Source organism: Epargyreus clarus, unplaced genomic scaffold (assembly GCF_041222505.1).
Source record: "Epargyreus clarus isolate Ecla_fem2 unplaced genomic scaffold, WU_Ecla_fem_2.2 ptg000006l, whole genome shotgun sequence".
NCBI classification, from domain to species: Eukaryota; Metazoa; Arthropoda; class Insecta; order Lepidoptera; family Hesperiidae; genus Epargyreus; species Epargyreus clarus.
Window position 1 is genome coordinate 2,073,413 of NW_027332214.1, and position 22,395 is coordinate 2,095,807.

Genomic DNA, 22,395 nt, shown 5'->3' on the forward strand with positions numbered 1-22,395 from the left:
AAGTAACTTACGTCACATCCAAGTGCACGAACTGTACAGTAGCAGCTGCGAGACAGATAAACAATGAAACAGTAAGGCCCGCTCCACATTCTCGCAAGAACTAGAGAAAAACCCTATTCGTATCGGCTCCACATTCTCGTTTCTCGTGCTTTTCTCGCGTTCTCGCGAGATTTCCGCGAGAATGTGGAGCGGGCTTAAGAAAGAACTACTTACGTCATAGCCAAGCGCCCGCGACTTACCGTGCACAGTGAGTGCGTAGTGAGTCCGCAGAGCCGAGCAGCTATGAGAGAGAGAGAGAGAGAATAGACAGCTTACGTCGCAGCCCAGGGTGCGCGCGTCATCGCGCACGGTGCGTGCCTGATTAATGACGATAAGAAGCTGCGAGAGTGAGAGAGGGAAGAGACAGCTCACGTCGCAGCGTAGCGCGCGCGCGTCGTCATGCACGCCGCGCAGCTGCTCCGCGGCGACGAGAAGCTATGAAAGGTTTCTCTTTGAGAGAGAGAGAGAGAGAGCGAGAAAGAGAAAGAAATAGAGAGAGAGTAAGAGACGGAATCGATATTTATGTCACGTCTAAATGCACGCGTGTTAGATTGCACAGCGCGTGCCTGGATAACGACGACAAGAAGCTGCGAGAGAGAGAGAGAGAGAGATAGAGAGAGAGAGAGAAGAGACAGCCTAAGAGAGACAGAAGAGTAGAACACTCACGTCGCAGCCCAGTGCGCGCGCGTCATCGTGCAGGGCGCGCAGCTGGTCCCCAGCGGCGAGCAGCTATGAAAAAGAGAGAAGAGACGAGCATTCACGTCACAGCTGCTGCTTGAGAGAGAAGGAACAACTACTCACGTCGCAGCCAAGCGCGCGCGCGTCATCGTGCACGGTGCGCAGCTGGTCCGCGGCGGCCAGCAGGCGCGCGCCGCCCCGCGCCTGCGCCGCCAGCTCGCGCGCCGCCGCCACGCTCAGCCGCGCCTCCATCAGCCGCAGCAGCGCGGCCATGTCGCTGTCGCTCACGCACAACGTTGTCAAGTGCGTTTGTAGCTGAAGACTGGTTATGCGACCTGGAAAATGCAAATTTACAATATTAGTTCTTGTTATTAATAATGAATCTATCCAATGTTTACCTACCAAAGATCGAAATTTGATATCTAGTTGTATCAATTGTCAAACGCCAATCTTTGGTAGGCAAAACAATAGATAGTGATTATTGAAAATGGGCGTAAGTGAAGTAGGTTGGGAAATAAATTTCCAAGAGTTTTGATATTTAATAGTGAGGCCTAATTAACTTAATGTCCGTAATGTTGTATTATAGCTAATACCTTAGGTATGTCATGAAATGCATGTTTCTTACTTTGTTTTTTTGTTTTTATTTAATTTTGTCTACAATGAGAAGTACCAAGAAACCACCAAAACTAACCATTTCCTGAGGTAAGAGAGCTAAGTATAATCTTTCCTGGCCGTATAAAAATACTTTGCACAGCGTGACTTCTACTTTTAAGAAATAATGGCTTTACCCAAGCTAACATCAACCAAAACAGGATATATAAGGGCGTGTTTATCCAGTGGTACCCCACAGGATATGAGCAACGTCCTCAGTAGATCCGTATGGTTGAGTTGTATTGTGACTTTTAAGGAACATTCCGCCGCCGCTCTACTGGCCACCACCAGCAGTTCTGCATCAGGCCACAGGGTATCTGGAATTAGTGACAAAATATATACATAAATTGTATGAATTGGAGAATTATTATTAAAACAAAAAACCGACTGCTTAAAAATTTAGCCATGTTAGGCCCCCAATTTTAACAGTACCTCATATGTTAATTTCCGTCAAACCGTTTGAGGTGGAGTGAATGCCAAATAATGAGAAAAAAAATTATAACACTTCACAGTGGGATGAAAAAATACACAAGTCTCAGCGAGAATTGTAGGTACCCCTTTTACAATAATTTTGAGATAAATTTAAAACGTTGGTAAAATATGGTACCTGCCTGTGGCTTAGCGATTTATAAATAGCTGAAACATATGAAATACGCAGTGTCTAAAGGAACTCCTCAAATATTAACGGTACTCCTATTGTGTTTGGGCTCATTTTATTCATCTCAGGAAATACTTTTATATAAAACTAAAGCGAATAGAAAGGCTTTTATCTTTTTTACAATACCTGACTTCGGCGTTACGATGTCGAAGGCGCACTCAATCATTTCCCGCGGATGAAACCCTTTAACTGTTCTCTCAGTTTCTCTGTACACTTTGTCGACTACGTACCGACGCATATACCTTGTTCCTGAATATGCTGTATGTCTGAAATTATGAAAGGAAAAACCTTGTAATACAATTAAATTGTAATGGTAGATCCAATTCTATTGTATTACAAGGTTTTTCCAAAAAGGAAAAAAGCCGAAAAGACTGAATTAGACATATTTATGTGTTATTGTATGCTTAGTGTGGTCCACCTGACGGTCAGTCGCAATAGCATCCATGGATATCGGGTAGCCATTAAATCTTCCTCCATCTCTAACAGCCTTTAAATCAGAACGCAACAACACTAACACTTTTATAAAGCAAATGTAATGATGGTGCCTCCAGAATAAACCACGAAGTTCTACCATGGTTAAAATCGATTTCCACCACAGTTTCCATTAAAAAACACAATATTTTCTTACCTAGCGAATGGCAACCTAAGATCGTGTGGTAGATGGCACACGGAACCCGATGACGTCATCACTTTAACTGCATTAGGGCACTGGTCCCAGCGAGATGACCTAGGAGTTAGCAGCGGCGGAGAAAACTCCGTAGCACCGTGACTTCTGAACACCTGGAAAACGAGATAAAGGATTTATTAAAGTACCACTTTTAGTAGTAAAATAGGACAACATTCTCTTGGTTATGGATGGGTGTAACTAATTGCGACAGGACTTTTACAACGATAGGGACTTTCACTCCGAAATGTTACAGGGCTTATGATAAACTATTTTTAATGTTGTCTCAATTTTGGTAAAAAATCATAAAAGTTATAGTATATATTTGGCGCGTAAAATATGCTTGTCACGAGCTGCTGGGGCTGAAGTTTGCATCCTGATTCTGTTATACATACTTTGACTCGAATGGTAGTGTCCATAATACCTGGTTGTTACGCCGAATATTCTAAGCTGAATCTCCGGTCAGTAAGACATCCAAGTGATAAATTTCCAATTTTGCCTCTAAGGATATTTATGTACTCTCCTGTGTGTTCTCTGCACGTTACGTAAAATTCTGAGATCTAAAATTCAAGAACCTATGAAAATAATTCCAATTTGACTATAAAATCACATATCGATGTGATGGTCTCGAACCAACGCTGAAGAAAGGGAACTCCTGAGCGGTGTACAGCATCTGCTCAAAACAAACTGCAGCAGTACCCGGTTAGCCCACTTCTACCGCATTAGCTAGACCAACCTTGACAACACAATCCTGGACCGCAGCAATGGACTCCGGTTTGGCCTTCAAACCGCTGTGGTACGTGAACTCCTCAGCAGCAGAGAGCTTCTGGTCAAGACAAGCGGCTACAAGTCTCTGATAGCCACGAGAACCACGCTCGGCCAGTGTGTGGGACAGTAGACCAGATAGTGCACCCTCGGGGACAGCGCGGGGAACATGCTCGCTGGCGACTAGCTCCGCGCTAGTGGGGCGAAGGCTCGCGTCGTGGTCTAGGAGCCACCTGGAAACAGTTGGATATTGGTGTAAGATACTATACTTGACTTTTTTTATAATATAGGAGTAGCAGGCGAGCATGCAGTCCACCTGATGGTAAGTGGCTACTGCCGTCCATGAACATCTGTAATCAATCCTAGATAGGATTAGATATTACTACCTAAGTTCGGCTGAGAACAAAGCTGGAACGCCTCGGAAAAGTATGTCTCCCTTACCACCCACCCTTCAAACCAGAACACAGCAGCAAATGTTTCATTTCTTACCAATATAGAATATAGGCAATATCCCTTGACTAGTTCCAATATTATATGGCGTTGATTAAAGATACTCATACTAGAGATGAACCACTTACCATCATAAGATTACACGTCTATATGTTACTGAGTTCTTAATTTATGACACCTTTTAACATTGAACAGCCAAAAAACAAGTAGCTAGCTCTAACAATATGCGAATCATCTATGTAACACCCTTAAAAGATCTAATTAATCGAACAAAAATACCTTATAACATGAATCTGCTTCGAATTATCGCCTCTAACAAAATCCTTAGGCATGATAATGTTCTCGTCCCTAAGGTTCGTCAACACCGTATACCTTTCCGTACCAGTTTCAAAGGGCGCATGGAACATTTCAAACAAAATGATACCAAGGGAATATATGTCCACTTTCTGGTTGTATATCACTTTGGTGTTAGACTGTTGGAGCTCCGGCGCTACGTATAGTGCTGTGCCCACCTGGAAAACATAAAATATAAGAAAAAAAAGGAAAGAAAATCTTTATTCCGATTTAACAATTAAATTACAAACAAGAAAACATAATAAATAAAAAAACATGCATTAAAAGGACAATAAAAATATATATTATGTATTGCAACAACCCGGAAAGGGACAAACAACTTTTGCTACCAGCAGATAAACTGCGTCAATGCGCTGACTTTTAGTTTGCGCCATATGTTCGGCCAAAAAATGTATGTTTATTACTTGGCGTATTCCTATTATCTGACGACGAAGAAGCTCGGAGAGTCGCATAAAATCTGGTCACGTAACTCATCTTATATTCCTTTTTTTAATGTACACCAACCCGCACTATACAAATTAAAACTAACTTACCTTCCCAGTCAACAATCCATCAGCTTCTTCCGCACTTTTAGGCTTATCTGAAAAAATAATAATATCGATATGACTATCCGTGATTTCAAAGCAACTGTCTTATTGTAAGTTTATTGTACTATGATTTAATACTTATAACAAAGTATTCCACATTCAAAAGTTTCAAATATAAATACCATAATATAGATTCTCACAACACGTTATCATGCAGATACAGTGATACCTACTGAACTTTGTATTATTATATTTATTTCCAATAAAATATTAAAATTTCTTAGTGCTGCCCTCTGTAGTGAAAAATACATACCATCTATCGGCAATCCCGTAAAAACCTTCGTCGCCAAGCCGAAGTCTCCGATCTTGACATGGTCGTTGGAGTCCAAGAATATGTTCACTGGTTTCAAGTCTCTGTGGATCATGCCCTTTTGATGTACATGTGCTAGACCTAGAAGAGTAAAGGAAAGTGTTCGTTAGGGTTCAAATTGGTATTAATAGGGTTAAATATAAAGAAATGTTCTACCCTCAAAAACGTCCTAAAGTGCTACAAAATGTAAAAAAAGTACTACAAGTCGTTTTTTTTCCTGTCGTTCCATGCAGTTGCACAATAACTTTAAATATCAGGGTTGATGCCAAAAGCCATTCATTGCGAAAGCCACTTCACCATATCGTCGTTGTCAATCCATTAGAGTCCCATTGCTCTACATGAGTCCCTTTCCTCGTACTGAGTCGGGTTATGTTAGGTTAACTATCGCGCGAGCCAAATGCAGATTGTCGTGTAGTTCAGGGACCAGAATAGGGCTACGGAATCCCCTGCCTGTCGTAAGAGGCGACTAAAAGGGGACTTCTGGGGTCGAGGGTGGTAAAAGTTCGAGCGCACGAACCGCCCTGTAAGCGACCCCAGGAAAGGCGGCGGTATGCATGGCCGCATACAGACGTGCACATTTGATGGTTTGGCAAGTTCATAGATTAGTAAAGATACTTCGCTGCCTTGGAATTGAATGAAGCCACAAACGGCTTATTAGTAAGTTCTTTTCTTGGAATTCTTGACAAATAAAAACATTTTTAGAGAAAATTTACGAATAAATAACTAATACTGTGTAATTTACATAATAAATAAATAATTATTTCAAATATTTTTGGGATATTTTAGCACGGAGATGTGGCAAAACTTTTTTACGCAACTATTTCAATTCTCAAAACTGGGTACATTTTCTTGTTAGGAGTGAGTAATTTTTACTAATCTATGGGCGAGTTTTATACACATAAGGGTAGAGCCCGACGGGGCAAGATGCTTCGAGGACTCCGGTTTCGTTCCTTGGCACACACAAATCTTGAGATTTTTTTTAACTCTTGGGCATGCAGATTTTCTCACGATGTGTTCCTTCCCCGTTAAAGCACTTTTATTATTATTATCATTAAATCATAGAAATATCAACGTACCTTCCAATATCTCCCTAAACAGCCTCCAAGCCCTGAAATGCTCTTGATACAAGCCATTATCGATCGCTTGTCGTAACGTGTTCTTCTCACAGAACTCCATCTGTATGTACAGTACTTGTTTCAACTGGCTCCTGGGTGCCTCTGATATATCTTCGGTTGGTATAGATTGTGATTTATTCGAGTCCACTTCGAATTCTATGCCGCTACTCGTGTCGTCTTCTGGCCTGTAAAATTGAAATTAGTTTTAATTTCACCTTTCAAAATACATAGTGATTCATATAAAACTCCATTTTAATGTCAACAATCTACAGCCGCTTCGAAAATCAAGGTGTTTCCCATGAAGAAGAAAAGGCGCAAGAAAATCCATATAAAATATATAAAAATCACAGTAAACTCCATTTTAAAAAATATCATTCTTCGGCTATAGGTAGCCGAAGAATGATATTTCTACTTCATACCAGTGTCGTAAGGGAGACATACTTATCAAGAGGCGTTCCAGCTTAGTCCTCAGGGATAGCGGCGCATATGTGGCCGACTTCACGTTGGAATATCTAATCCTATCTGGGGTTGATTACGGATATCCATGGGCGGCAGTAGCGACTTACTATCAGGTGGACTGCATGCTCGTATGTTACTCCTATATTATAAAAAAACAAAGGTAGCGCAACGTAAATTGTCGTTAAGAACCTTTGAGCGTTGTGTGTTGTATTTTGTTCTTTGAATAACAGTTAAGTCAACCATGTTTTAACCAAAATATTAATGTTTATGAGAAATTGACAGGTTGTTATGATGTAATTAAGTTGCATTATAACATTAAAGACTTTATTTTCTTTGTTGACCTTCTTGGCATACGGCGAGTGATTATCCCACGACTTTCAGACCCCTTTAACAAAGCTATAGTTACGCCAATATCGCACACCGATCGAAATAGGACGTCATACCTTATGGGTTTCTCATATGCTAAGGCAATATTAATATAAGGGCGGTAGGCATGGAATTTCGGGTCTCGAGGATCCCCTCTTTGCCCGGGCCGATTCTCGCTTGGTAAATACCCTCCGAATTGATATATATCCTTGATATTTATTGATAATAAAAATGTTATTTAAAACATTATAAAATAATGAAAAAATATAATAAAATACATCATCCCACTGTTAAGTGGGTGATTCGGTACTTATGCATCGTTGCCGTATCGCACACGCGCGGATACATGCGTCCCCTTTGCAGGGGTAAAGTAAAAAAAACTCACTTCATGATATTGAACCAAGAATCCGGTTCATCGTCGCTCTCCTCTTCGCTTTCAGAAGACTCATCCCGAATTTGTACTGGTCCGTCTGACATCGACCAATTCACCTGGAAGTTACAGATAAATATATATTTTTAAATGATGATTTATTGAATACATCAAATTAGAGAATTATATAAAAAACTCGACGTTTAAAAATATAGCCTATTATACTTCCACTATTTAGACGAATCCAACGACACCTCATATGATAAAATCAGTCAAGCCTTTTGGTCTGCAGGGCGTGCCAAAGAATGACAAATACGTACGCTCAAAAACCTTACTCTCTGCTGTCGGGTAAAAACATATAAATTTTCAGAAACAAAATCAAAACTTCAAAATACATGAAAAAAAATCTGCACTCTTAACATCCCTTGATTCTTCGACCACACTACAATCTAATTCTTCTTTATTCAGTCATTTTAGTATCTACTTATAAAATATTCACTCACCTTAACTTCCTGCCCCAACTTAGCGACAACATCCACCAAACTATCCACAGTTTTCTTCTTAGCCGGGCTCTTTATTTCACTGGATTCTTCTACCACGCTCGAATCTTCTACTTCTGTCTCCGTTATCGTCTCGATCCAGGCGTTGTAGTATCTTACTACATTCTCGTGGTTGAGTCGAGAGAGAAGTTTAACTTCTCTGGTGATCTTCTTGTTAAGTTCTACGCTTTTTGGGTTCAGTTTAACATGTTTTATTGCGTAAAAGCCGCCGTCTAGCTTGTTCTGGACCTGTGGACACCTACACGATACATGTATGTTTCTTGGAGAATATAATTGAGATTTATAAAATAACTCCTACTGATATTATAAAGCTGAAAGTTTGTGAGGATGGATGGATGTTTGCGTGTTCTTGTAGCAAAACAGCTAATCGGATTATGATGAAACTTTCCAATAATATAGTTTATACATTAGAATAACAGAATATCGAAAATTCACAAGGATATTGTTAGATTTCTTTTCAACGCGGGTGAAACCACGGGGCACAGGTAGTAAAGTATATGAGTGTCCCATTTATCTTTCAGCTTTCAGAAGTCCACCGCTGGACACATCTTTATCTTGTGTCCTTTCTAGTTTTGCAATAGTTACCGCACTAGGCTATGTAACTCCGTATTTAAAATCTGAACCCTACTACTACTACATCCAAGGGACGGGAAAGAGTAGCGATCAACTAAAATCGAGATAGTGAAACATCTTAATTTTAATTAATCGCTGATCAAGTGATCAGGTATATCTATAGAACTACAGTATATTTTTTAAATTTATCATACATACATAACTATACTTGAACAAAGTTGTGCCTCATATGGCATAGATGCCAATTAATAAAGGCGATGGTATAATAACCTATCCTTATCTATATAATAAAATTAAATGGAAGCGTCTATCTGTACCTTCAGGACATCGCCAAACGCGCCCTTGCCAAGCCAAGCAAGAACCTCAAATTCAATATTAAGCCGAGAATGACCATTCGCTAATGTGCTAATTGTATGTATCCTTTTCGTGCCGTCTTCATCCTGGAAATATAAGAATCTATATATATATATAAGAGATTACCACGTATATAGTCACTCATCACGATATCTCTGGAACCATTAGAGCTAAAGACTTGAAATTTGGTAGGAATATTCTTTTCACCGAGTAGAGGTCAGCTAAGAACGGATTTTACGAAATTCCACCCCCAAGAGGGGTTGCGGGGGTGTTAATTAAAAAAAAATTCACATTTTAAAACTACAGCTCTTATAGGTATGAAACTTAGTCAGGATATTCTTTTTGGCATGTTTGAATTTACTAAAAACTAATTTTATGATATTCCACCCCCAGAGGGGAGTGCGGGGGCGTTGAAAATTAAAAAAAAAATTATCTTCCAATCTATCGCTTTTAAAACTCTGAAACTTGACCAAAATTTTTTATGAAATATAGCTTCATTGTATAATGTAGATGCGCACTAAGAACGGATTTTTTGATATTCCACCGTTAAGGGGGTTAAATGGGGGTTGGAAGTTAATATGAAAGTCCGTCAGTTTTAAAGCAAACTAGATGAAAATTGGTATTTAGCTTTCTGATTTAAAGTAATAAAAATCTAATCTAAGGGTTTTTCCAAAATCAACCCTAAAGGTGGTTAAATAGGGGTTGACAGGTTATTTTAAATTTTGCCATTTTGGAAGCCAGCACTATGAAAGTTAGCCATTGCTTTGCTGGTTAGATATAAAATAACTTTAGTTCTACCGTTTTTGGAAAATCAACCCCTATGTGGGTTAAATAAGGGTTGTAAGTTTGTATAGAATTCCCCCAGTTTTGATGTAAACGCTATCAAAATCGGTATTTAAGTTTTCGATTAAAAATAATTAAATACCTATTTCACCATTTTTGGAAAATCAACCCTTAAGTTGGTAAAATAAAGGTTAACAGCTTATTTTAAAATTTACCAATTTGAAAGCCAGCACTATGTAAGTTAGCCATTGGCTCACTGGTTAGATACAGTGGAACTATAATTCTACCTTTAGAAAATGAACCCTTAATTGGGTTAAATAAGGGTTGTAAGTTTGTATGAGAGTCCCCCAGTTTTGATGTAAACTGTATAAAAATCGGTATCTGGGTTTCGATAGAAAATAATTAATCATCTATTTCATTGTTTTTGGAAAATCATCCCTTAAGTTCGTTAAATGGGGGTTGGAATTTTACTTCAAAGTCCGTTAATTCGGAAGCAAGGACTATAAAAACTTGCATTTGGCTTTCCTGTTGGAAATAATAGAACTTTTTTAACACCATTTATGGAAAATCTATCCTCAAGAGGGTAAAATAGGGGTTGTAAGTTTGTATGAAAGTCCACCAGTTTTGAAGTAAACTGTATAAAAATCGGTATTTGGGTTTTCGATAGAAAATAATTAAACACTTATTTCATTTTTTTTTGGAAAATCATCCCTTAAGGTCGTTAATTGGGGGTTGGAATTTTATTCCAAACTCCGTTAATTCGGAAGCAAGGACTATAAAAACTTGCATTTGGCTTTCCTGTTAGAAATAATAGAACTTTTTAACACCATTTATGGAAAATCTACCCTCAAGAGGGTAAAATAGGGGTTGTAAGTTTGTATGAAAGTCCTCCAGTTTTAATGTAAACTGTATAAAAATCGGTATTTGGGTTTTCGATAGAAAATAATTAAACACCTATACCATTATTTTTGGAAAATCATCCCTTAAGGTCGTTAAATGGGGGTTGGAATTTTATTTCAAACTCCGTTAATTCGGGAGCGACCACTATGAAAAATTATCATTACATTCAATGAAGCATCTGAGTCACGGTTTTTTTTAGATTTTTAGATCAACCCTTAAGACTGCTATAGAAGGGTGTATGCATTATGCCTTTCTGTTTACACATCTGTTTCAGCATTTTAGCAACTCAACAATCAACCACCATTAGGGTACTATTTTTTTTATACTATAGAAGTAGAAGACGAGCATGCAGTCCACCTGATGGTAAGTGGCTACTGCCGCCCATGGACATCTGTAATCAACCCCAGATAGGATTAGATATTCCTACCTGAGGTCAGCCACAGATGCGCCGCTACCCCTGAGGACTAAGTTGGAACGCCTCGGAAAAGTCTGTCTCCCTTACCACACCCTTAAAAACGGAACACAGCAGCGCCTAACACTGCTGTTATTAGGTAGAAATAGGTGTGGCGGTGGTGCCGTCGGAGTCGAACCACAAAGGGTTCTACCACCTTTAGAAACCTATAAGTAAAGGAAGATTCTTTAAAAACCGTTGTTGAAGTTACTTCCTTTGGCGTGTCTGGAAAAAGAACACAGTGCAGAGAGGTTTAGTGTAGGGTGAAATTCCACGGGCCATCGTAACATATATTTTTAACATGGGAATGTATTACGCGTGTTGAAGTGCACATCGACGGTTTTTTAGGGTTCCGTACATAAAGGATAAAAACGGAACTCTATTACTAAGACTTCACTGTCTGTCCGTCTGTCCGTGTGTCACAGGGCTCTATCTCTGGAACCGTAATAGATAGACATTTGAAATTCTTACAGAGGATGCATAACGGTGGCCGCTATAACAACAAATACTAAAAATAAAAAAGTTGAAAACAAAAAGGGGTCCCCATACAACAAACTGCTATTCGATATTTTTCCAACTAACTTTTAAACCGTTAGAGGTAGACAGTTGAAATTTTCACAAAATGTGTAAATAAAAATTTTAGTTGTACGGAATGCTCAAGGTGCGGGTTGGACTTGCACTTGGTAAATTATTAGTAACGCGCAGACCCGCGGGCCACAAGGAAAAGTCGCGGGCTATACACCACCCGTGGGTGTCGGCTTGCCGACCGCAGGTGTTGAATTAGCTTTCAGAAATTTGATGATAAAGTATTTATTGATACATATGTACATAGGAATGTTTTTGAAATTCTACTAAGGAGGTAAAAGAAGTGTTATATGTATATATACGGGAATTCTTTAGGTTCGAAGTTAGAAACGTAAAATTTCAGATAACGTCTATTCAGACAAATACACGACAACGTGGACGGGTGCAAATTTCATATATGATAATGCGTAATTTTGGTATACTGATTAGGTACATCGCAACTACTTTGGACACACTGCGTGCCAACATTTTGTCCTGCCGTGGGGTATGGTTGTGGTTATGCGTGGATTAGTGATGGTTATGTGATAGACACATAGACCTTGGATTAAAATTTTTGGGCTAGAACAGGGCTACAGTATCCCCTGCCTGTCGTACGAGACTAAAGGGGGACTTCGGGAGTTGCGGGCAGCAAGAATGGGAGCTCTAACCGCCCAGCCAGCTACCCTGGAAAGAACCACTGTATGTAAGGCCGCATATAACATGGACGGTTCCTATGGAATAGAGTAAATAATAATTATTGTATCCTACATGAAACTTATATTTTAAAGAAAGTTTTATTACAGTCCACTAATTAGAATTTTAGTGTATGTTTCTGAAGAAAGCTTGACCAATTTAGTTACACAGTGAAGAAAAAAAGCTTTTATTAATTAAATATTAATGCTATTTTATCGTTAAAATTGTTAAAGGTACAAATTTACGATTACAGTTACGAGTATTTGTCTGTTATATCATATTTTTTTTACGCGGGCGAAGCCGCGGGTTCTGCTAGTATTAATATATTTTTGACTTTACTGAGTTACAGAATTAGAATTTTATCTATACAAAAAGTACAAAAAAAAGTTTTTGTATATAGTTTTACATATTAAAACCCTGGCATTCAGTCAAATTGACATTTGAGTACATTCAGTGTTATAGATATACAGAGTAAATTTTTCAAATAGGCCTTCAGGGAAAAGTCGGAAACTATAAGGATTAGCGAGAAATGGAGGAGGTACGAGGCCGAGTTTGATAAAACTGCATCATTACTTTTTTAAATATATTTTTCCCTAGCCGGGTCGAACGAGTTAATTTTGAAAAAAAAAATACACCCTCTATATTATTCCACTATCTGATAGTGTTGCTTATAAGGATCAAATTCAGGGAAGTAATGATGTATAGTACGAATGTATAGATAGATAGATAGAGTGTAGTGTGAAAGAGAGAAAAATAAAAAAAATAATAATTTGAAGGTGGTAGAACCCTTTGTGGTTCGACTCCGGCGGTACCACCGCCACACCTATTTCTACCTAAAAACAGCAGTGCTAGGCGCTGCTGTGTTCCGGTTTGAAGGGTGTGGTAAGGGAGACATACTTTTCCGAGGCGTTCCCGCTTAGCCCTCAGGGATAGCGGCGCATCTGTAGCCAACCTCAGGAATATCTAATCCTATCTGGGGTTGATTACAGACCATGGGAGTCCATGGGCGGCAGTAGTCACTTACCATCAGGTGGACTGCATGCTCGTCTGCTACTGCTATATTATAAATAATAGGCTACCTCAGATTCACTTTCTCCATTTTCCTTGTCCTTATTATTTGGTGATTTTGAAGGAGCATCCGTCAGGAACCCGTGGTTGACCAGCTGTTCAGCTGACCACTGACATTGCTCATCTTCCGTGAGACACCTGAAAAGAGCGTCAAAATTATCTTTACTTGCTTATATATTTAAAGAAAAAAAAAAGAAGAAATTAGCATTTTTTCGCATAGATTAATAACTTTTCGCATAGATTAAATAAATAAATAAATAATAACTTTAAATTAATATTATGAAAAAAATATCTTCAAAACTGAAAAAAAATGTTTCAAGTTCAACAGATATTTTCAAATAAAGAATATATTTTGATATAAATATACTACCTTGAAAAGAAATCCTTAGCAGAGCTCGGTAGGTCCGGCGGGATCTCTTGACTAGTTTCCTTTGAGACAATCGAGAGCAGTACTTGCGCCGCGGCGTACACATCTTGTACTTTGGTTTGTCTGTAAAATAATGAATCATTTTCTTTATATAATTAACGAATAATCACGCAGCGCTCTTGATGTTAAGTATCATTGCAAGGGTATTATTGGTCTTTGACCTCAGGTAGGTATCTAATTTTATTTGGAGTTGATTACAGATATCCATTGGCGGCAGTAGCCACTTACCATCAGGTGAACTACATGGTCGTCTGGTATTCCTGTATTAGATAAAAACACTCAATAGAACATATGCTGAATTTCATATTAGTCACAAATAGATAGCTATTCCTGAGAACTGAGAAGATTTATTCGAAAAAACCAATCATAGCAGAATTATAACAACAGTTTGAAGGTGGTAGAACCCTTTGTGGTTCGACTCCGGCGGCACTACCGCCACACCTATTTCTGCCTGCACAGCAATATTAGGAGCTGCTGTGCTCCGTTTTGAAGGGTGTGGTAAGGGAGACATACTTTTCCAAGGCGTTCCAGCTTAGTCCTCAGGGGTAGCGGCGCATCTGTAGCCGACCTCAGGTACGAATATCTAATCCTATCTGGGGTTGATTACAAATGTCCATGGGCGGCAGTAGCCACTTACCATCAGGTGGACTGCATGCTCGTCTGCTACTCCTATGTTATAAAAAAAGTGCTATTATGCAGAAATGGGTAATGTGCACCTTAACCATGTGTGTACACGAACAAAGAAATGAAACTATTAAAAAATATTTGGTAATGATACATTATTATATATCTCTGTTTCAAAAATCGTAACACCAATCTGTTTCAACCAAACACCCACCTATCACAATAGCTATCCCCTTCAACCATTTCACTGAGTCTCGAGTCCAGGCCAGCACCAACCAGCTTCACTGTACCACTCTCCTCCAAGAACACATTCTCACTCCTCACGTCCCGATGCAACACACCCACACTGTGCAACTCGTTCAACGCGCTAAAAACACCCAGACCCACTTGCCGAAGCATCCTTAGCGCTTCGAACTTGTCTCCAAATGTTCTGCACTTGTTCTGAAGGTACTTTAAGGAGACGCCGAGAACGAAATCTCTGAAGAGATATATCAGCTGTTTGCCCGTTCTCTTTGACTCTGTATTTAGTTCCATGGCGATGTAAGGGATTAGATAAGGATGTTTGAGTCTGAAGGTCGCCCTTAAGTCCTGTTGAAGGGCCGTCAGTTGTCTGTTTCTGTTTTGGAAGTCCGAAGCGGGGGGCAAACACCATTTCTTGGCGACGACTCGCTGGCCATCGTCGTCGATCGCTAGGTATGTTGTCGAACCATTGATAGAATGGCCTGGAATGATTAAAATGGTAAAGTTAGACACTGATTGATATTACGAAGTATGTACGGCCGTGTGCGTCCTTGTTTAATAATAGAGTTAATAATATTCTTAGATACAAAAGGTTATTACAGTAAATAAACATATTTAAAATATTATTATTTTTTCGTGGATTATCATCAATATTAGCTGAGTTGATTTTAAGAGGAATTTGTGCACATAGGTAAGCAGAATTTTAAGTAATGGTTACGTAACGCCAGTTATTTTGGATTCAAAGAAACACGCTTCAATTTTGCGGATTCACTGTTCGACTCCCAAGTATAAATTGGGGCTATTTGAACACTCATATAGTCTGCACTAGACACACTCGATAGTCTACACTCGATTTTTGTAAGCTATGCAATGTCGAACCCAGAACCCGTTTTGTATCCAAAAATGTTGTGACCGTTGCACTACGCAGGTCGTCATATATTTATCTGGCAAAAAGTCTAAGCATGCAACATTACTCGTAGTCTCACCAATACAATTCCCAACGTAGACCTTCTTATTGTTCCTCTGTGTGTACCTGAAGACCTGCGTGCCCTTAGTATTGCATGTGCAGGGCACATCTGCGTTACGACTACGCAATATCTTCTTAGCCGGCGACATCTTATCGTCTGCATAGCTGGAATTATAATTGGTTTAGTTTAATTAGAACATAATTGAGTAGCGCTTATCAGTACTATTACAAAGTATAAATTATGTAACTTTGAACTAGTCTTCCTTTTAAAATGAAGCAACTAATCAAAACCTCTTTAGGTAGGTAGTAGAAGAGCATGCAGTCCATCCAATGTTAAGTGGCTACTACCGCCCATGGGCATCTGTAATCAGCCCCTGATAGGATTAGATTCCTAATTTCCTACTTGAGGCTACAGATCCGCCGCATTCCAGAGATACTCAAGCAGAAGAAGAAGAGGGTCCTCAGAAGGACGAAGCTGTAACGCCTCGAAAAAGTATGTCTCCCTTACCACACCCTTCAAACCAGAACACAGCAGCGCTTGACACTGCAATTATTAGGTGGAAATACGTGTGGCGGTGGTACCGCCGGAGCAGAACCACAAAGGGTTCTACCACCTTTCTCTATACGCCTAAATTGTCCATATGACGCAGGGATATGATAAAAACAGAGATTTGGTCAATTCCCTAAGCGATTTGATCAAGTCACGGAGGATGTCAAAATAACAACATATTTTTATCTTTTCCCTAAATAAATCTAGTGATTTGAACAAATACCTGAACTAGTCTAGAGAAATGATATATACACCTAAATACGCCTAATTTGTCTATATAAGATCGAAATTTAACAATCTCTAGTAGGTATAAGTTATCCTAAGTTGGTAGAACTCTCTATAGTTCAAGCAAACAAAATAATTAATTTATGTCCTTATATAATATAAATATATAGATGACTTACTAGACCAATTTAGGAGCGTCGCCTTGTCCATCGTTCGGCTCGATCTCCTGGTTCACACTAGACAACCGCACCCGTCTACCCCCACTCCTGAGTGCCTCTTGCCGACGTTGGATTTCATCTTTTATCTTTTGACGCTGAAAAATAAATAACAAGTGAACTACTGACATTATTGTACGATGCTAAACTTGGTTAACAATATCGTCATCAACCCATTACTGTCCCACTGCTGGGAACGGGTCTCCACTCAGAATGAGAAGGATTAGGCCATAGTCCACCACACTTGGCTAGTGCGTGAAATAAAGTAGTATGTGAAATAATTTTGTAAAAAAATTTTTTAAGATTTCTTAGGTATGCAGGTTTCTAAATTCTCAATTTGTAATACATAACTTTGAAAGATAAGAGGTGCATGTCTGGGATTTGAACATCGGACCCCTCGATCAAGAGGCTGAGTTTCTTAACCACTAGGCTATCACTATTAATTAAATTAATTAACATTAAATTACCTCTTCATTCTCCTTCACTTGAAGATCATGTTTCTTTAACTTCTCCGTTTCAGTTTTCTGTTTCAACATTTCATCATAAAACGAAAGTGTTGGCTTGTTATGATCATGTAGGAATTGCTGAAAAATTTGAAATATTTGGTATTGATAACTTTGCTAAGAGCTTATCTTGATTATGAAAAGATTATCTTGATCTTATTAAAAAGTAAGTACACCAATCTTGGATGTCATGAGAACACTCTATGTATATTAAATATACTCAGTAGCTATCGGATAGCATAATATTTAAAATCAGTGTGTCTCATAAGGTATATTTAAAAAGAATTTCATTAAAGTTTGTAAAATTGAGCTTAAGATCATTTTCCTCAAAAAGTTAAACCTTTTTGAGGAAAATGATCTTAAGCTCAATTTCAGTTCAGTTCAGTTCCAGTTCACAGAAACGAAAAGATTTTCTATAAATCCTATTCTTAATTAGTATTAATACCAAAAAAAAAAAAAACATTTGATAAAAAAAAATTGTTGTTGAAGGTACAAAATTTCAATTATATATCATGCTAAATATCATAAACGCGGGTGGAGCCACAGGTATTATATTCTGTGAATATTTTTGGAAGCAAAGTACAAAAAATTCTACTACTTTTATTATTAAAAGATTATTAGTCTCTCAAAGCAAAATGTATATAGATTTCATGCTCCTACCTGAACATGCTGTGCCAACTGAAATATCATCACTTCACCACACAACTCAACAGCCATTTTATCCAATTCTCCCAATAGTTTAGTTGCATTATCATTTGACAGGCCGTGAATTTTGTTGATTGTTATTGTTGGTGGTCTGAAAAAGAAAATAAAAATATATATTTAAAGATTTATATATGTGATCGCCAAATGTTGTGTTGCCATATAAATAAAAATTTGTTAAGGGTGAACAACTCTTTATCACTTAGGGGTATGAAAAATAGATTGTAGCCGATTCTCAGACCTACATTAATATAGTCTCTTAATACTTTGAAGTCCCTTAAAGTATGGTTTGACACGGGAGGCACCACCACCACATTGATTACTACTCAATAACAGCATTGTTGCATGCGGCTGTACTCTACTTTATGAAGCCCCATGCCAATAGAACACATGACCTACATGCTCATTTGTTATTATCAATACATGGTTGTGACTCGTGTGGCTGAGCGATCACCGTAGCGGTTTGACGCGCAAAGGGTTCCAAGTTCGATCCCAGACCAGATCGATATCTGAATGATGAATTTAGATATATATATTTTTTAAAAGTATTTTGTCAATTAAAGCACAACTTACTTATCAGGATAGTTGTGACAACATTTGAACTGGACTGTCGCTGAGCAGTGGTTCCCCTCCGAGTTATGTAGTGGATTCAATGTTATTGACAGATCTAATGGACGGAACTCGTTCCACACAGCCTTCCGACGATTATCCACAACTGCATCTCCGTAAATGGCCTGAAATATTGAAAAGAATTTTTTTACACAATGTAATCACTAATAACTTTAATGACAAAGAAAATAAATGTATTAAAATTTATTTATTTTGTCACTTTATTTATTTTCTTTCATCATGAAATAAATGTAATTACATTTATTTTAACCGTGTATCCGTTAAAACAATACAAATTAACCAATATTGAGTAATATAATGATTAAAAAGGAAACTACTATACTGTCAACCAATTACTGACCATATTAGAAATTAATTATCACTTGCTTAAACGGTGAAGGAAAACATTATGAGGAAAATTGCATGTCTGTGAAATCTTAAAAAATATTTTAAAGGTATGTGAAGTATACCAATACGCACTTGGCCAGCGCGGTGGACTATGGTCTAATCCTTCTCATTCTGAGAGAAGAGCCATGCCCAGCAGTTAGACAGTAATGGGTAGAACACATCTTTCTTGTTGAATGTTTACAGAAACTATTTTTAAACAACCTAGTACATACAAGAAATGCAACAAGTATCTGTCATATTTTTAAAAAAAGTTTCAATCATTAGCATTGGGTTAAAACTTATTTGTTAATGTTAGTAAGGTTAAAAATAACTGTTATCTAGATTAATCTCTTGTTCATCAAGTAAATAAAAGTAAGTCAGATATTTTTGCTGTAATAAAACATATTTGTGGAATATATATTATATTCGTTCGTTTAGTTACTATGCGGCAACTGTTCAGATTTAAAATATATGTAACTTAAATTTAAATATGTTTTTCTTATTGGAAGTTTTTGTAATTAAACCCTGTAACAGTAATAGAAAACTAATTAGATTCTCATTAGTAATAACGTTAAAGTTAATCATAGTAGTTCGTGTCAAAAGTAAGTATAAAAGTTTGAAAAATATAAATATAGATCTGAGCGCCCAATCAAACTTTGACTCTATAAGTCTATAAAACAATTTAAAAAAGGAACAAACCTGGAGAGCCACCATTTCGTTACTTTGTCGTTCTTCTGGGGTTTCGTCGCACATTTTGCATGAATAGTATCACAATTTGGAAATCATAATTCAAAAATGAAGTAAAATAATCACTCACAGCAAAATACACAACACCAACAGTGGCTAATATCTGTCACTGTCAATGTCAGTCAGTCAATACTTCAATAGTCCAACATATGGATGTGACAGTTGTGTCAAAACAGGTACTGTCGGTGCGTTCAGCGCAAAAATATATGTCAAACTGCGTTTAAATTTTTTTAACGTGGTTTTTGATGAGTTGGTATTTTGCCTATTGTCAGCTTTGTTAAATAGGCCTAATATTTTAGTTAAATATTTAGTTAGTTTAAAAAATGTTGGGTGATACTTTATTCGTGGTTATTTCATTTGAGTTGTCTTGTTATTTGCTTGACTTGACAAATATATCAGTATATTCATAGTCAGCAACATAAAATTCTGGTCCATAAAAAATTAAGTTAATCAAAGCGTAGATATTGAACGTGTTCTTCCAATTCCAAAAATAAGGTCAAGGTTACAACTCTCTGGAATACTGGATGCTTGTAAATTTGCAACAAGTGTAGAATTTTTTTTGTGCCTACTATATTAAAATATTTTAACACCATTACTCAAATACCGTATGCAGATGAGAGAACCCAAATAAAACACAATAAAAAGTATTTTTAATTTGTATGGATTCAATCACATTACAAAAAGCTAAAATAAATTGTTACATTTCAGGAGTATGATACTTTTTAAAACAACCACTAACGCATAATGGCACATTACAAACTGTGCAGTAAGTGTTTACTCTGATATTCGTTTTCGAGTTTTGTGATAGACATTGTACACAGCGTTTCCTTACAAATTTCTTAGAAGGTATCTCGGATCCATCGAATTTAACGAGCTTTCTTCTTCGTGGTCGTTGGCCGTCCGTGACTATATCGCTTTCATCAGCATACATTATATCAACAAAATGGCCTAGCTGATACTGGTATCTAGCTATGATCGATGGTAACCGCACATTCAGGCTAACTGAAGCTCGATCAAGATGTCTTTTTATTATACTGTCCACCAAATCTAATCTAAAACTCAAGTGATCAATCTTTTTCTTATTGGATTCCTCAACCAGGACCCTGCTATTTAGAATACTTACATTAAGGATACGTTTAAACAGCTTGAAGTACCACTTTTTACATTTTTTTCTCTCAACTTTGTAAGGTTCTAGCATTTGATCCTTCTTGTCTACTCCTCCCATCATCTTGTTGTAATCCCTAACAACTTTTGGTTTGTAAATATTTTGTTGCCTTTTCGACGGAGCTGCGATTTGTTCATCGTCGTGATAAGTTGATACCATAATAACTCGTCTCTTATCTTGCCAAGCAAGTAAAGAAACATCTTTGGCGTGTCGCATAATATATTGGCCCTCAGCCAATGGCAGCATTCTTACAGTTCTTGGAACATGTAGTCTATTCGATCTTAACGTCCCAACGCAATCTGTTTGGTTTCTTTTAAGGTAGCGGGCCATGAGCGGAGAATTGAACCAATTGTCCATCCACAATGTGTATCCTTTCCCAAGCAAGGGACGAATCAGCCTCAGAATCGTCTGAGTGACAACTGAATTACCAAGGAAATTTTTATCATCAAAAGTACTTTGGCGTCCCGTGTAAACAAAAAATGACCATAAGTAACTGGTTTTCGAACAACAAAGCTCGTAAGTTTTAATTCCCAATCGTGCTGCCTTCGATGGAATGTATTGTTTAAAGTGAAGTAGCCCTTTCCATAAAGTCAGCGACTCGTCAATAGTTATGTTCCTCTTCGGTACATACAAACTCTGAAATTTGCTGTTAGCGTGATCAATTACGGTTTGGATTTTATATAACGGTGTACTTTTATCCACTTTCAAGTTATTCACGAAAGATAAGTATCGATTAAGTGAAAAATAGCGGTCGCGAGATAAAACCCGCGAGAAGAAGCTGTTAGAAAACAGATAGGATTTAGAGTATACGGAGTCTATCGTAGGATATTTAACGATTCCTAGCATCATATAAAAAGCAAAGAGTACTAGAATTTCATCTCTATTCGTAGGAGTAAAGACCTGATGGTCTTGCAACTCTTTTTCAGAATGTATTTGTTCGGCATAAGTATTCGTCTCCTTTACTATAATATCCAAAATATCGTCGGTCCATACCGCACGAAAAGCATCATAACTGCTTTCAAATTTCTGTATAGGACCTGTTTGACTAGGTAAAAATATCTCCCGTCGGGAATTAAATGACTTTTTTCCTTCCCAATTGAACACTGAAATATCTTTAAAGCTTAGGTCCATATTTGGTTCAAATGTACTATCAGACATATCATCAGCAATATTGTTGAGTCCAGCATATTGTAGGGGTTTATGGTCTACACTATCTTTTACCAGTAATTCATATCGTAACTCTTCCGGTATATCATTGTCCTCGGGAAATACTTCAACGATTCTATCACCAGGTTTCCAATTTGCACACTTCAATATTGATGAATTCTCTCGATTTTTGCGCATACATATCTTATTACTCATATCAGGAATATTTTTCGTTATTAAATCTTCCTTGGAATAATAATTGTTTCTATCAATATTTTTTGCAACATTCACAGTTTTAGTTCCAACGTCTAAATTAGATTTAGATATTGTCAATGAATGCTTTACATCTAAATTCACAACCTCTGTTTTTAAGTTGGAATTAAATTCTTCTGTCATTTGTTTCACAAAGTTTAACTAGTACATCTAAACAGTAGCACTTGTAAAACACATGTAACTGAGTTTTTATGATGTTATTG

General features: G+C 37.7%; 1 protein-coding gene across 1 annotated transcript in view; it reads right to left on the minus strand.

Annotated features, from left to right (window-relative positions):
- Window positions 1–19,708, minus strand: part of Gcn2 (eukaryotic translation initiation factor 2 alpha kinase Gcn2) — a 54,595-nt gene extending 34,887 nt beyond the window's left edge. The window contains exons 1-21 of the mRNA XM_073073603.1: window positions 19,561–19,708; window positions 18,439–18,599; window positions 17,824–17,959; window positions 17,128–17,244; window positions 16,625–16,758; window positions 15,690–15,835; window positions 14,678–15,185; window positions 13,783–13,902; window positions 13,424–13,550; window positions 8,917–9,039; window positions 7,970–8,254; window positions 7,482–7,585; window positions 6,233–6,456; window positions 5,100–5,237; window positions 4,793–4,839; window positions 4,185–4,417; window positions 3,427–3,688; window positions 2,655–2,806; window positions 2,153–2,292; window positions 1,506–1,685; window positions 841–1,052 (exon numbers count right to left, since the gene is read on the minus strand). Of these exons, the coding sequence (XP_072929704.1) occupies window positions 841–1,052; window positions 1,506–1,685; window positions 2,153–2,292; window positions 2,655–2,806; window positions 3,427–3,688; window positions 4,185–4,417; window positions 4,793–4,839; window positions 5,100–5,237; window positions 6,233–6,456; window positions 7,482–7,585; window positions 7,970–8,254; window positions 8,917–9,039; window positions 13,424–13,550; window positions 13,783–13,902; window positions 14,678–15,185; window positions 15,690–15,835; window positions 16,625–16,758; window positions 17,128–17,244; window positions 17,824–17,959; window positions 18,439–18,599; window positions 19,561–19,614 (3,603 nt within the window). The 5' untranslated portion in view covers window positions 19,615–19,708. The remainder of the gene's footprint in view (window positions 1–840; window positions 1,053–1,505; window positions 1,686–2,152; window positions 2,293–2,654; window positions 2,807–3,426; window positions 3,689–4,184; window positions 4,418–4,792; window positions 4,840–5,099; window positions 5,238–6,232; window positions 6,457–7,481; window positions 7,586–7,969; window positions 8,255–8,916; window positions 9,040–13,423; window positions 13,551–13,782; window positions 13,903–14,677; window positions 15,186–15,689; window positions 15,836–16,624; window positions 16,759–17,127; window positions 17,245–17,823; window positions 17,960–18,438; window positions 18,600–19,560) is intronic.
- Between the last annotated feature and the right edge of the window lie 2,687 nt (window positions 19,709–22,395).